At 47.0% G+C, this 15,742-nt stretch overlaps 1 protein-coding gene across 4 annotated transcripts in view; it reads right to left on the bottom strand.

The window, feature by feature from the left end:
- The window catches only part of LOC111843395 (fatty acyl-CoA reductase 1-like), a 43,883-nt gene extending 31,708 nt beyond the window's left edge, over positions 1 to 12,175 (bottom strand). Inside the window, exon 1 of one of the 4 annotated variants that reach the window (XM_023810946.2) lies at positions 11,809 to 12,175. Coding sequence is in view for 1 of the 4 variants with exons in the window: in XM_023810945.2 (XP_023666713.1) it covers positions 11,428 to 11,446 (19 nt within the window). In the remaining 3 variants the exon portion in view is untranslated. The other 3 variants (XM_023810947.2, XM_023810948.2, XM_023810945.2) reach the window with 3 other exon arrangements.
- Positions 12,176 to 15,742: the final 3,567 nt, after the last annotated feature.

Below are 15,742 nucleotides of genomic sequence, written 5' to 3'. Positions count from 1 at the left end.
GAAAATGAGTTGGCCAATGGCCTGGGAACGCCTTGGTATTCCCCCGGAGGAGCTGGCTGGTGAGAGGGAGGCCAGGTCATCCCTGCTTAGATTGCTGCCCCCGCAAACTGACCCCGAATAATCCATCAGAGAATGGAATGGAAGGAGTTATATATATATTTTTTTTTAAGAACCTTAATTGAATCAACCCGTCCTCAAATGACATTGATGATTGTGTGCGCTTATTTAGCGTTCAAATGAATCTTATTGAATCAGCATCTGCCAGGCTCAGGTAGCAATCCAGGCCATATGGGAATCACGATTAAAAGCTCAAATGAAAAGCAAGAGTATCACTCTGCATTCTGAGCATACTCAACAGAACTCACCTGAAAGGTCAATAGGAATTTTCAAAATGAGTCCCTGAGGATATTTAGGGGTTGAGTAACCAAGTATAACCTCTGCTGCGGGGGGTTGGGGTGTATGGTCATCAGCATCAAATTCCACAGAAAAGCATGTGATGACTAAGTATCAAGTGGGTGGTACAGCATCTTGGGGAAACTCCCATGTTCCCCCGAACCACAAGACTTTCTCAAAATATATATGACCCATGCGTCTATAACCCAAGATCTGACACTGGGAAATCACCTTCTTCAGACACCTTCCACAACTCACACCACTTGCCCAATAACATTCATTTGTTCCCTGCTTCAAAACACTGCAAGGGGGGCCTCCTGTAGACCCTCAAGTAGGCTCTGACTCGCCTGTTTACCACCCCAGACCAGCATCGGGTGGTAATAAATTACCACACAAGCATGACGGCTTTCTAGTTTTTAATTTAAAAAGGGCTCCCCAGATGGTTGGACCTGCTCCCTCAACAGTGCTATTATTAACCAGAATCCTCCATGAGCCCAAGAAGGGCAATAGTCCTGGCAGAGCATCATACAGAAGGGGAGATCACCAGTCAGCACAGAGTACAGATGCCACAGGGCATGACGCAGCCAATGCTAATGCCAGCCTTCCCCCCCCCCCCGACACATCACCAGGACAACCGCATATAAATACACTTCCCTGGAGCGGTTTACGACTTCCTATTCAGCTCAGCCTTATGCTTCTGTTGACCCTCGTAGACACTGCTCCCCTCAAAGTCCGATGACCTCCAAGGTAGTGTAGCACCGAGCTGTTCACTAAACCATCCTAACAACCTTCCCATTGCCAGCCAAACACACACACACAAACAGAAAATCACCCATACAGTGGTGAATAACATTATTTTAACTCACAACCAAGCCTCTTACATATGATTTTCCTTTAAATCCTTAGAGGCACCTCCACCGTACTTTAAGGAGCATCACCCTGTGCCAGGAGATGGATGAGCCTGCGATGCGACTGATTACAGGACTAAAATATCTGCCAGAGCAGATATCCAGGAGGATACAGTGCCAGGCTGCAGCCAGCAGGAGGGCAGAGTCACTCTGGCCTTCATTTAGCAGTAGAGTGGGTGACCGATCGCTGCCCAGAAAGGAAAAAATCCAGACGACACAAGCACTTCTAGGTCAAGGTAAACGATTCTTTCTTTCTTCCAAGAGTCAGGCTTCAGGCTCCTGGGTCAGAACCCCCTCTAGATGGACTGTGTGTGGAAGAATGGAGATGAGCTAGAGTAGCATACGCTGGCCGCTCTCCTGCAGCTCACATGCTCTTTGGAGAAGCTTCAGATAAAGTTGCTTAAGGATGGGAAACCCTCACATTGCTGTTATTTTCTTGACAAATCCCCCCACCCCCGTCAGCAACAGTAAGGGAAAGCATGGTTTGCCTTGATTTCAAGTTTAGGAGAATGCTAACAATTTTTTTATCCAGCCAGTAGTTCAAGTAGCATGACTGAAAATATTTTGTATGTGGAAAACCTACCAAGCACCTTTTTGACCACTTAACACACACATACAAAAAAAAAAACCTTTAAAATTGCAAAATTTGTGCACCCCTCCCCCCGACTCCCTTCCCCCACAACTTGAGGCCTTGGACAGTCTTCCGTTGCACCCTTCAGTACCTCAATGTCTCTCCTCTGCATCACTGACCTTCGGCCACACTCAGCACGAAAAACGCCCTTACAAAAGGACCATGTCAGCCAAGGAGGAGCTTACAGCACAGAACAGCACAGAGGAGCTTACACCACACCTTCAGCAGAACAACATCTAGTTCCCTCCAAACCCAACTCAGTCGCTATGTAGGTCATACTGCAGTCAACAAATCAAACCCAGAATATAAACATCATCCCCATTCAAGTGCTACAAGAGGTTATTGAAACACTAAAACCATGCCGCTGTGATACCCAGAAGTAAAATAACATGATTTGCCAACTGCTAGTAAAATTAAATTAGCATGGTAAAATCACTATTATTTGCCATTCTTTTAAATACTCCCATTTTGACTGAGGTTGGAGCCAATTTGACAGCTATATGTAGCCCAGAAGGGCAACAGCTTGGTTCCCTAAGCACTTATTTTCCTTCACAGAGCGGCTACTTTAAATTCATGACGGAGTCTGTAATCACATCGTCGGTAACTGAATGAGGGACAGGCAGGGCACAGGGTTGATTTCCTGGCCCGATCAGATGTCCTGGCCCTGGGCTCAGCTACCTGTGGACGGATCAGGCTTCACTCCATCAGCCAGCCGTAAACTTGAGCGTCACGACGGGTCTGACGATCCCCTTTGGTGGGTCGCAGCCTCCATCGCTCCCCACGCCTATCGCTTCGCGTCAGCCCAGGGAAGATGGATGACGCACGAACACACACCCGACTCAGATAATTGGAAAACAATCAGCCTTCAAGGCTGAGCGCGCAGCCTGCCCAACTCAGAGTGGTGACGTCAGACAGCCGCGGACAAGCCCCGGTCATAACCCGCGCAGGTGGAACTGGGCACTCTCTAGTGCATCGGTCAGAGTCAATGACACACGTACACCCCCCACCGGAAAAGCCCCCTCACTCCACCATGTGCCCGGAACCACAGAAGCATCTTGCCGTTGGCTAATCAAGCTAAAGTGGAAAGAGAGGATCGGATTGCCGACCTCATTTTAGGGAAACGACACTGTAAAAATACCTGCAATGTCTGAGTGGGCTTCAATTTTTAATTCCCAAGGCCTCATGCCCTGTGGTGTCACAGGCCACAGTCTGGAATGACCGACGTGATGCCACATTATCAAACATTTACGTAGCGAGCAAGGACAGAGCGTGCTCAGATCATGAAACGTTACCACATGGAAACTAGAGGTTGGGGAAACATGGGAACAAATCCCAGTTCACGCTGAGGCTAGATGTTGACACAGGATGGCAGTTTGTCTCCAGTGCTGGGGCGGGGGGGGCAGACCAGAGTCAGTAACATACTACTGCAGTAAGCACATGCATGCAGTATTAAGCGTTTCAACTGACCAAAGAATCTTATGAGGTTCCTTCAAAATATGGACAGTAAGTAAACACATCAGCCTCAGGAGAAGGTGGGGCTGCTTCCATGCCGATTCTCTTGGCCCCTTAGGCAGGAAAAGGCAAATCCCTATCAAAATGCCCAGCTGGCACCCACAATTCATCTGGCTCTTCTTCAGGATTGCCCATCAGACATCAGTGCAGCAGGAAGAAGGACACCCACCCTTGTCTCCAAGGTGAAGAGACGGCTCAGTTCAGCCTGAGGTCAAAGTAACATCACGCGTAGACACCATGAAGATTCGGAGATGACTATCGGAGGGGACATTTCTTAAATTCTAAAGGCCCAGAGTCATAAGTAACTGGAGTCAGACTCTGGTTTGGAAACCAAAACAAAACCATAGTAAACAAACAGGTCAAGGGTAACAAGTTCAACACTGTCAAATCCCATTTGGTGAGCCATCAACAACGACAGTTGAAAGTTACATTTATATAGCGCTTTTTGAGAAACTCGAAGTGCTTTACAGAGAGGGGAGCCTCTTCAACCACCACCTGGATGATGCAGTGGCAGCCATTCTGCACCAGTATGCTCACCATACAGTAGCTAAGGTGGTGAAGGGGCAGGAGAGAATTCACCAGTTATATATAGGGGATGATTAGACCAGATTTGATAGGGCCTCAGAGGGCAGATTTACCCAGGGCATCGGGGTACCACCCCTACTCTTCCGAAAGATGCCCAGGGATTTTTTATGATCTCAGAAAGTCAGGACCTTAGTTTTACATCTCATCTGAAATACGGCACCATTTCTACAGCACAGTGTCCCAGTCACTGCACTGGGATCCACACTGACCACAGGATGGGTTAACCTGCAGGCCACACCAACACCTCTCCCAGCAGCAACCCAGCTTTCCTAGTTGATCTCCCAACAAAGTACTGGTCAGGCCCAAACTTGCTTAGCTTCAGATGGATTAGCTAGTCTGAAATGCAGGTGGTATGGCTGCTGACAAGGAACAAGGGACAAGCCAGCCAGATTCCAGTTAAATACTGAACAGGAAGCAGTTTCACTTATTTAAAAATGAGCAAAATCAAAACAAGAGGAAATCCAGCAAGCCAGTGAATTAAGAACAGAGGAGAAAGTGGCAGGGAGGGCTCAGGAGACGCGCTAAACGAGGATCAGGATCCACTTCCTGCACTGGCTCAAACAATAATCTTTGGAGATAAGATGCTGGAACTACTGGTGGGCATTATAGGGGCGCAACTTGACCAGTGACCCTCCGCCCAAACAAGTCAAACAAGTGAAGATTAAACTGTGAGAACCCAATGGACACAGAGCCAAAAGTCCAACGACGCCAGTGTCAAGGACCATGCAATTCCGCAAGGGGGCACCCATGTTCACAAAGCGGGCCTTCTAGGCCCAGATCCAGCATGGGATTCCACAGGCCGCCCACAACACCAAGGCACCAATCATGGGCCAGACCCTTTAAAGTAACTCTGCATTTTTGAGTTATGACTGATGTATGGGATGGGCAAGCAACCTCATTATTGGAACTGAACTGGTGCAATACAAGTAGAAGTCAGCATCATGCTTGATACTTTAACTGCATGCACTGGGCTACCTCCCACCTGCAATTACTCACGTTTTCTAGTTTAGGGGTTTCAAAAAAAGGATTCAGCCTTGCAGTCTAACGGTTAATTCGTTGGCATCATCTGGTCTGTGGGCATTTTGTGGGGGGGGGAAAAAAACTGGATCCCTGCCTTGTATCGTTATCATTCACTAATAAAGATCATCTGATTAGGTTTTTTACAAAGCGAAGGTCTACACACCATCAACCAGGAGATCCTTTACCTTCTGCACGCAGGGTTACACCTGAGCAAACGCGCGTCTCGCAAAAAAGGCGCCGTCCAAGCCACCGGTGCTCTTCACGTTCCACACGGCGGAGGCAGCAGAAGTCGGCGGAGGCGGCGGCGCCACTGACGGACAGGGGACAAGACGGTGCGTGCTTCTCTATGTCATGGCACCTGGGCTCAGTGGAGGAGACCAATGCAAAAGGCACCCGTGACGAGCCATTTTCAGGAGTGTACACGCCGTACAGGACAGGTTGAGTAATAGTTCATTGCGTGGAGCAGACAGGCAGGAACACGGGAGGGAGGGAAACAAACAAAAAAAATTCAACACATTGCTCCCACCCAACCTCACAGGCCAAGAAACGGGTTCAGTCACTGCACATTAAAATGAAGGACTATAAAGCTGAATTGCTCCAGTAAAACACCCAGATGTGCATGAGCTAAACAAGCCCCCCCCCCACCCAAGCACACACACTCCCACCACTTGGAATTAAAGTCCAAAGGAGTCGTTAAATAACTATGAAATGAGGCAGTTACATCCAGAGAGAGTGGATTCACAATTTTTGCTCCGTTTTTGTATTTCAGATCAGCCATCTGAGATCACAATCCATTTCCCCATTACCACCAGTGCATTCTAATTTGTCCCCATTTGGTCGTCATGGACCACAGCCAAACAGGCTTCTGAATTATTTCTCAGAAGTGGACACATGCCAACCAGATAAAGGAATGCTCTCTGGGTTGATGAAAATGCTACTTCAAGGTTAGCAGGAGTTTTACCTGAATAACAATTATCTAGTGTCAACATGGTTATCAAGCGACTTTGAATATTAAAGTTTTTAAAGGGATCAGTAGGAGCTGTGTTACCCCTCTGAAAGAAGTCCAGCAAAGAAAATTTAAGTTCTGCTGAACCTGTCATACTTTATGGCAGGGGTGCCCAACTCCAGTCCTGGGGGGCCGGAGCCCTGCACATTTTTGGGTTTCCCCTCATTTAACACACCTGATTCAACTCCTTGTGCTAATTACCATACAGCTCGTGAGCGGAATCATTTATGGTGGAACCGAGAAAAAACTAAGCTACACAGGGCTCCGGCCCCCCAGGACTGGAGTTGGGAACCCCTGCTTTATGGTCTGGAGACACTGTGCTTTCAACAAGGCGAAAGCAGGAGTTAATCCCAATGAGGCCGGCAGCACAACGTGCCCAGTTACATGAACCCAAACAAGAGGATGGCAAGTCCCGGTCCTGATCGTTGCCATCGTTCCTCTTGACACACAATCATCTATTCAATCTCATAAGCATTTTACTTTGTATTAAAAACAGAAGTGAGATGTGTCTTTACCCCCCCATCTGTACCGCACTTATAATCGTGAATGGCGGGGTGTCCTTAGCACCTGCACATCCGTTTCCACACGTAAACCTGCAAAGGAAGTCCAACTTCCCCAAATGCCTTATGCAACAAAAATTTCAACAGGAAAGCCAGATAAAATTGACCTCCTTCCTCTTTTTTGGCTGCAGCGGTGGAAGATTACGGGAGGCGACTCTGGAACAAAGGCACATCACATGTGACGCCATCGCCGCAGGAGACGAGCTGAAGATGGGCCAAAATGAAGAAGAACTAGAGTGAGGGGTTCAAGTTCAAGTGCAGGACATCATGAACTGGGATGGTACCTGAATGGAGATTAGGGTATTGGCCTCAGACCTTTGGCAGAGGATTGCATTAGATAATTGTTGCCACCTGGAGATCATGTGGTATGTTACAACGAAGGCTTATGAACGCAGGTGAGCACACCCACAGCCTGTCTCACAGGCCTACTCAAACCAACAGGAGAAATGCATCTTCAGCTCTGCCATGACCCAACACTGAACACGGCCTACCTTCTCAGAATACTCTGCAGCACACACTGCAGGAATCAACTCACCTGTTCCTGGGACAAAAGAGGCAGAAGTGAACCATGTCCCAGTATTATCAAATGCCGTTTAAGATGTGGAAAGAATTACTCAGATTAAGCTACTGATGCAGAGTTTCCGGATCAAGGGCCTATTTGGCCTGCAACCTGCCAGTCAAGCCCAGTCTTCCAAACTCGAGGGACTTTTCAAGATGCCCATCAGACACCCCCAGCCTAAGAGACTAAAATGGGGGACAGCCACCCATCAGTGTGGTGCATTTAATGCAGGGGTGGGGAACCTGATCCAGGTGTGGGTTTTTGGGATGACCTCACAATCAGCAAATAAGAAAGCAGTGGTTCTCAACTCCAGTCCTGGGGATCCACTGTGATTGGCTGATTGAGAGGTCACCACAAAATCCCTTTATTGGGTGGGTATGACACTGTTCAACACAGGCCATCACCAGAGGTCTGATTCACAGCCCTGCTGGTCGCCTCCACTCTTCTCTTCGCCTCATCCCTCTCACCCCCCCCCGGCCTCCCTCTGTTGCCACGCATTTTCTGTATGCAGTGCCTGCAAGCTGCCCTGGCTGTGACTCAAGCACACTGGATCTGCAGGGAGACCCAAAGGCAGGGTGACTTTCACACTGGGCAGCGTAGAGATAAGGCCAAAGGGGACAGTATCTCACAGCACAACCTGGCAACCCCAGAGACCCAAAGCTGCCGCACACCCAGATACCATGTGTAATAATGCTGAGACGACGACCACACAAGGAGGATTTCAAAGAAGAGTAAGTGCAGAAAAGGACAAAAACAAAAATTCGATCAAGCACAGGATTATCTGACAGGGTTTCTGTATGTCATCATTTAACAAAACCTAGTAAACCAAAACAAAATTGCAAGAAGTCATCCAATTACCCGTTAAAATACATAAACACAGTAATGGGCAGTTATTTTACTCACTCTCCTGTATTCAATAGCCAGCTGCCATCAGTAACATTTTTTAAGAGGTAGAAATAAAATCTTAACCTGCACCATGTACAATTCTAATCTGAAGTCTAAAAATGTTAAAGCAATTATTTTATAGCCTGGGAACCAAAGCAAGATATTTCTCCAAAACTATTCCCAATGGGGCTGGGGGGAGAAGTATCCTAAGATGCAGACAGTTCTTCAGGATAGTAACATATCTCAGCACTTTAACGCTAATGGGCTTCTAACAGACAGTGACTAAGCCTAGTGTGAAGCACTGAGGACGGACCTACACCACTGCTGCTGGACTGCACCACACAGCACAGCTCTCTGCTTTTACTCGCTGACTACACACTCCACACCTTCATTTTCTGCCCCCCACCCTCTTCCAGTTTCCTGTTTACCAGGATTGCAAGAGACTGACATGTTGCAACCTGTTAGGAGGAAACTAGAGAATAGCTATAAATTGGCTAGTATGCTTTCTTCCAAAGGAAAACTTATCCTAACCACTTCTTGAGTTCACGTATCAAGCAACAAAAGGGTGGAGTCAATCTGAAAGGGGAAAAAAGGTAATATCGTAACCTAATGTGAAACCCTTCAGCCGGTTTCCAATGGGGAACCCCCAACCTTCCAAGGGGTTTCCCTCTGCTCTTGCATCATTTCCAGACCTCATGACCTGGCAGTCCCTGCTTCTTACCAGTCACAGAACAGGCCAGCCTGACGCCCCCAGGGCTGAGGAGCAGGGAGAAAGGGCCCAAAGGCAAAATACATATTCACGCTGACACCTACCACCAGCCAATCAAAGAGCCACGGCAAACTGATGTCCCTCCCTCAATGTCATTTAAGCTCCAATCCAAAGCGTACACATCAGTGTGCGTACATTCCTTCGAACAGATTCTCACTACTGACCTAGTTTCAAAACAAGGTGCCAGGAGAGGAGGCACAAGGTCCAACCTTGAAAACAGTCTTAATAGAGGACAGCCAGTCACTGGAGGGGGATAAGTATCAAAACAAAAAAAACAAAAATTACAGAAATAACCCTGAATAGGATAATGGTTAGGAAATATGTAAACCTAACAAGATGACTTTACATCTGTAGGAGAGTAATCACGTGACTTGAATATTCAACAAACACTTGGTAGATAAGGAGCATACACTGATGACTGGGTGGAGTGGTGGCTCAGAGGTTAAAGCTCTGTGCCAGTAATCAGAAGGTTGCTAGTTCAAATCCCATGAATACTCAGAGTGATTCTACTCTGTTGGGCAGGGCCCTAACCTGCAATTGCTTCATCCTGGATATGATGTTAATGTACATCCAGCCCTATAAGGAGATCCTCCAACTTACAGGGAAGGACCTGAGGATTGGTGGCAGGACTGGCACTCCCACCAATGGGGGAAGGGAAGAAAAAAAAAAAAGGGGGAAAAAAAAAAAAAAAAAAGCTCACACTGGTCCATACTGTGCTGAGGTACCACATGGCCGCAGTCAGGTTCCCCCCTTGAGGGGGTGTGGAAATGTCCTGTAATCAGTGCATGCTCATCAATACACACTGTGGTGATTTTTTTTTTTTTTTATTAAAAAGTGGATGCTCAGTGGAAATGTTGAATCACTGGAACGGAAGTACAGTATCAGGAAACCAACAAGTACAAAGAGACTAAAAATACTTCAATGCAAGACATTCACTTCCCATTATCATTTGAATAACTAAATATAAGCCGCCTCTTGATAATTATGGCTATTTGCTACATCCAGATTTAGACACTGCTGGAAGGCTTCTTCATTTCTGTCCTCTTCAACCTCCGACAAGTGGCATTTATTGCGAACTCTTTAAAATGTGCAGGACTTGCGTACAAAAGTTGCGGCATGTCCCCAGTGTAGGCCATCGTGCATACAGGTGTCCACTCCACCAAGAAACTACAGTAAGAAAGCCGCCTTTCATCCCCAAATAAGGCTGAGAGATTTCGGATTGTAAAGATAACATCTAGGCATGCTACAACAAATAGCCTTTCTGGCAGAATGTGCTGGAAGACTCGAAGGCCTGTAAAAATGTTCAGATTCAAGAACTCAAGACTCCCTTCATTTGGCTTAACAAATTCCCTGTTACATCCCTGTTACATCCAAACCCTGCAAGCAGCCCTACCTAGAGGCAGGCAGGGTGACAGCTGAGGTCACCAGGAATTCAGCATTTCCAACACTGGACATCTTGTCCAGATATTCTTTTCTGACCACACCCACCAATCCAAAGCGCCTGCATTTACAGGCCAAACAGCAACCTCTTCAGAGAATTACAGAAACCCAAGTCCGCTTATAATCCCTTGACCACAGTGAAGTGCTGGATGTTGATAGCCGTAACACTAGGAGAGCCATAATCAAATGAGAAAATCGCATATCCATCTCAAATCGTCGGGCCTGGTCGCAAAGTGATCGAAGGAAGCTTCCTTCACGTCCCACGACCTGGATTCATAAGCTTAAGTGGTTTCTCTTTACCTCGGACCCAGCAGACTGCCATCTCAGAGCCCGTCAGCCCTGGTGATCGCCCCCCAGCCTCGCAGATTAACCGAGGGAAACTAAATCGAGCCGGTGTTCTGGGGAGCTGAGCTACTTTGTCGAGTTAGGCTACAGTAGTGCTAATCGATAGCCCTAACCCTAGCCCCCCCCAAAAACCCTAAAACCCATACCATAACCCCTAAAACCTAACCCTAACCCTAACCCCAAGACGGTGTAACTGCACATGCGCAGAAAGGCTCGATAGCACATCTCGATAGGTAGCTGAATTCGCCAGAACACCGGCACACTTAGGCAAAACTGATTGATCAGGCCATTAGACAGGGGAGTCCCACCCATAACTGACGGACCGAAGCGCTCCTGGTGCATTTCAAGACACAACCTCATAGACGCATAATGTACCGTATTATTTTCCAGTTAAATACAGGGCAGAGGACGCGTACGAGGCATAAGCGGAGAGGTGGCGCAAACGCCAGTGCGGAAAAACACGGCAAAACGGCGCCAGTCTCCGGGATGAAGTAACCCCAAAAGACCGTCAGCAGCTCCGCTCCTGCCCCGCATCCTCACCTACAAAACCGTGATAAGCAGCGCCGCTTCCCGGAGCCCCCAGTCTCTCTACTTTGAGGCACCGGAAAAAAATAAATGATCACGCATTTACCGAAATACAGCCTTCTGCTGCGATGTGAGGAGCCCACGCGGTTCTCACAAAATTTAAGTGGTGAGATAAAAAATAAGCAAAATTTCACGCCTAATTGTACAAATAAGGCAGTAAGTGTGAGCTCTAACGTGGGAGCGGGAGCAGCAGCGCGGCGGCTGTCGGTCGGAACCCCGCTCCACCTACCGCACGCGTCCGCCGGCATTTCCGTCACTCCTCACCTCATACGCCGGCACACTGCACGATCAGCCCGGCCGTTTCCGATCGCGAAAAAGACAAATGCCATTATACAACTGGCACAAGGGCCGCCTCCCTCCGAGGAAATCCGCCGACGTTACCAGAAGCGGACTTACCGGAGGGGGCAGCGATCGGGGCTGGGCGGCCGGCTGGCTCCTCACCGGCTCCGGAGGGGGAAAAAACCGCGAAACGCCTCGCTATAGACACGACTTTCGCTTTATGCTCATCTGCGATCCGGTATCTTACACGAGTCTTACAGGCGGTACAGATCGGCGCCGATGGATGCGCCGCCGTTTAATGATTCACCCCAATTACCAGCGCGGCGCTCACCGATATCACGGCTGGGATCCCGATCCTGAAATGTGGGTTTCTTCCCCCCCTCGCCCTCCTCCTTCCCCGCCGTCAGCGTCAGAATGGAAGGAATGAAAACGTGTGTCAGTGTGGATGTAGATCGCCGCGTTTTTTTTTCCTCCAATTCTCCTCCCTCCCTCTTTTCTTCTTTCTCTCCCCCCGTTTCGTTGCGTCGATGAGAGCTCTGGTGTCGTCTGCACCCAGGGTCCCGAGTCAAGCCCAGTCGCCCCACATCGGGCCCTGTCAGCCAATGCGGCAGGAAAAGGAAGCATGCGATGGAGCAGGGCGGCGACCCAGCGTCCCTCCTGCGAGACGCGCCCTGCTCCGCATCACTAAGCGTCTTATTCGTGCAATGTATTATATGCGTGTGTTAAAATCAATAATATCAAGTACATTTTCTGAACTTCTAACTTGATTGGGGCGTTTGTCAGGGCGTTTAAAGCCATTGCAAGAAAAAGGCTTCATGAGCAGCGTTTTCCCTCCTCATCTTTCAGTTGTATGGTGCCTTGTGGTAATGAAATATAACTGCATTTTCATTTACATGAAACGAGCATTATGTTGCCTACCCTCCTGTAATTAGCCATGCATGCACATGCTGGGACAGCAGAATATTTAAGAGCAGATGAGTGTAGTTGTTCTGCAGCAACTCCCTTGCTGTTACTCCCTAAATATTGCCCCACCCTGGGATCTGAAACCACGATGCCTGTAAAACCAACACCTTGCACAACAACTCCTGTTATTCTGGAGAGATAACTCCCTTCCACGTTTCAAAGCAGGCATTAACGTTAGGTGCTCTTTACGTGACTACATGGTCAATGCAAAAGTCATGGTAGATATGGAAAAACTGGTTGCGCTACCAGTTTTCCAGCCACTAGCTTATTTTTCACCCATGTCAAAAGAAGGCTGATATTATTTTGAATATAAACACATTTTTATCCAAAACATGGTAAATACTGCATGAAACTGGAACCAGCTGAACAACATTGCAGTAACACATGCTGAGAGTCTGCAGCTTCTCGAACCGGCCACTAAGCCACGCTCACACGCGGCGTCCCTCAGACGGCATGCCTTGACAACGTCCGCACTCTCAGTGACCGTGGCAGGAATGAACACTTTACGAGGATGGCTTCATGTGGGCCTCGTGTTTTTTGTCACTGCTTGGCAGGAGGCCTCTGCTAACGCTTCAGCCCTTCAGTACCATCCCATTCTGCAAATTTCAATAGCTTTTTATGTTAACACAAAAAGAGGAAGGGCTTGAAAGGGTCCCATGAATCAATCACCGTGCTACACCACTCCCTTACCATTCAGCTTTTCCCAGAAACATTCCCAGCTTTCATCACTGCATCAGATTTTTTTAATTTACTTTTTTAAATTTCATCACAGCAGACCGTGTAGAAGGTGACCTACATTACTTCACTGATATCCAGGGCCTTTGCTGTATTATGGGATTTAACTAACTGTAGCCAAAAACTCATAATGGCATCTGAAAAGGCAACTAATTTCTGGAAGAATATTTATTTTTAATGCCAGTCAATTGTGGTGCCTTGGCCACAATGAAGCTCAGAGTTCCAAAGATGTAATTCGATGCCGGAGCACAGGTGTTTATCTCAGAATCCTGCTATTGTGGGTTAGCGTATGTAGATTTGAGATTGTTATTTCGCCGTGGGACAGGCGGGACAGCAAAACAGGATCTGCGGAGATAGTTAATGGCTCGCTGAGGAGGAAGTAGGGAACCACCGACGAAGACGCAATTCCACGTCTCCTGGCAACCGTGTCAGAGCAGGAGCAAGCGGCCGAAACCGTCGATGAGAGGGTCTTCTAATGAAACAGCGGCACAAACCAGCGGGTTGGCCGCGTCGGTCCTAATTCAAAGGCTCCAAACCCGATGACACATTGCCGTGAAGTGAGCAGGTTTTTTCACAGCACGCCTCACCCCTTCGACATCTCCATTTGTCTGTAATTATTGGATTAAACGCTCACAATATACATTGCTCGTTTTACATTGATTTGTCTGACTGACTGACTGGGGATTCAGTCTCCTGCAGAGACAGAAAGTGAGAGGCAGACAGATATATGACGTATTATGACCCACCTGAAAGGACAGGCTAATCCCCATGGTGTGTCAGTCCAGGTTTGCCCACTGGGCAGCACCGTCCACTTTGGACCAATGTAAACATCCCTCTCATTCGCTTACATCAGTTGCCCCAAGAATAAACTCTAGAAATGGCTTTTAATGCTGTTTTATGATTCAAACATTCTCACTCCACCTGTCACTTTAATTTGCAATTTATATACACACCCCTGCATTTATCCAGTTTCATGCATAAGAACTAGCAAAATACACAGCTGCCATATTCAGCAAAAATTCTTAACCTGCCAATAATAATAACAGTGTGATAATAGTTTGAGCCAGACCCTGAAGTTCCTGTTCATAAAAGAGGAAGCTGAAGAACAATAGGAAATGGACCAGATTTTTATCTATGGAAAGCGGCTGCATGTGTGAATATGCTCCCTTCGGCCCTGAGGAGTCACAAGAGACCATTTGTTTTGTCATTAAACAGCGTGGCTGGTCCTTTAGGAGCCTCTGCATTTAAGCATGTCACATTAATGAGTGCCGTGACTGTCACCCTCCCAAAAGAAAAAAAAACACAATTGCAGAGCACCCTCAATGAAATTACTGGGTCCTGCTCTGTGCCGTATCCCCCGGTGACTAAGAAAAGACAAAACTTCATCAAACACTGATCAACCTGATTTTGGACAGGATGGCACTCAGAATTAAACATGTAAATGTCCAAAAATTAAGCTGTTTATGGGTGCCATGCCAGCAGAGGGTGATAACACAGGTTGCTCTCCTGGGATTTCAATCATCTACCCATATTCTACACAAACCACCTGCTGTCATTGAGCACTCGTTAAATTCTGTTTCCTCACTCTATTTTGGACACAATAACCTTTTACAGTCACACGGCACTTGTCAATGTGTATGAAACTCTAACCATCATCAGTCAGCCAAAGGTCAAGGCATATAAAAGTCATGGAAATTGAAGACCTGAGCAAACCCTGGTTCAGGTTCCATCAAAATAATTTAAAGTTGGTAAACCTTAATGTCACTGAAGACACCAGAAGGTTCATCCCTGTCCAGTGCTTGCTTCAGCCCTGGTCAGCACTTTTAGTTAAGTTAAGGGTAAGCTTACAGGCAGGGATTGTATGTTTTGTGAACTTGGGGTGTACAGTGCCATCCAGTGTGTCCCCTGCCTTGCACCCAGAGCAATAATCTCTGTATCAGGCCATGAAAGTCAGTCTCTAAGGGACACTAGTGGAACGGAGACAAAGCTGAGTTATACATCCATCAGTGTACATGGAATAAAACAGAATTCAATTATTTGCTCTGGAGAATTGTGCCAATCTTGATATCCAGTTCTGCAATACACAGAGGCAATTTAGTTCAGTTCCTCCATAAACTGATCTTTCTGAATCCAACGGGCGCCCCCTGCTGATGACAGTGGAAATGAATGTACAAAAATCCCCATAATCCATCTCTCAAAACGAAAAAAAAAAATATCCTTCATTTCATTGAACTTTTCTATTTATCACCTGCAAAAGAACAATGACATAATTTTTTGACCATTATTCCTCTCACATCACGTAGAATAAATTATAAGCTTCGAAAAACTGTATAAAATAATAAGACAGTTGCATATTAGGTTCTGTAACTTTTAAAACCTGGTCTGTTTTGAAACAGCGATCCTAACAGTCCACCTTCGGGAGACATTTTCTACAAACTAATCTCTGTATTTCTTGTAAGATTAATTTAAAAATAAGTTTTAAAAAATCACATAGTGAATGTAAAAAGGAAACATCGTGCTGATTAATGTCTGTTTGATAGACAAGTCCCGTTCTGATTGACAACTAT

The sequence above is a fragment of the Paramormyrops kingsleyae genome, chromosome 3 (genome assembly GCF_048594095.1).
Source record: "Paramormyrops kingsleyae isolate MSU_618 chromosome 3, PKINGS_0.4, whole genome shotgun sequence".
Lineage (NCBI taxonomy): Eukaryota > Metazoa > Chordata > Actinopteri > Osteoglossiformes > Mormyridae > Paramormyrops > Paramormyrops kingsleyae.
This window is presented reverse-complemented; position numbering and strand designations above follow the sequence as displayed.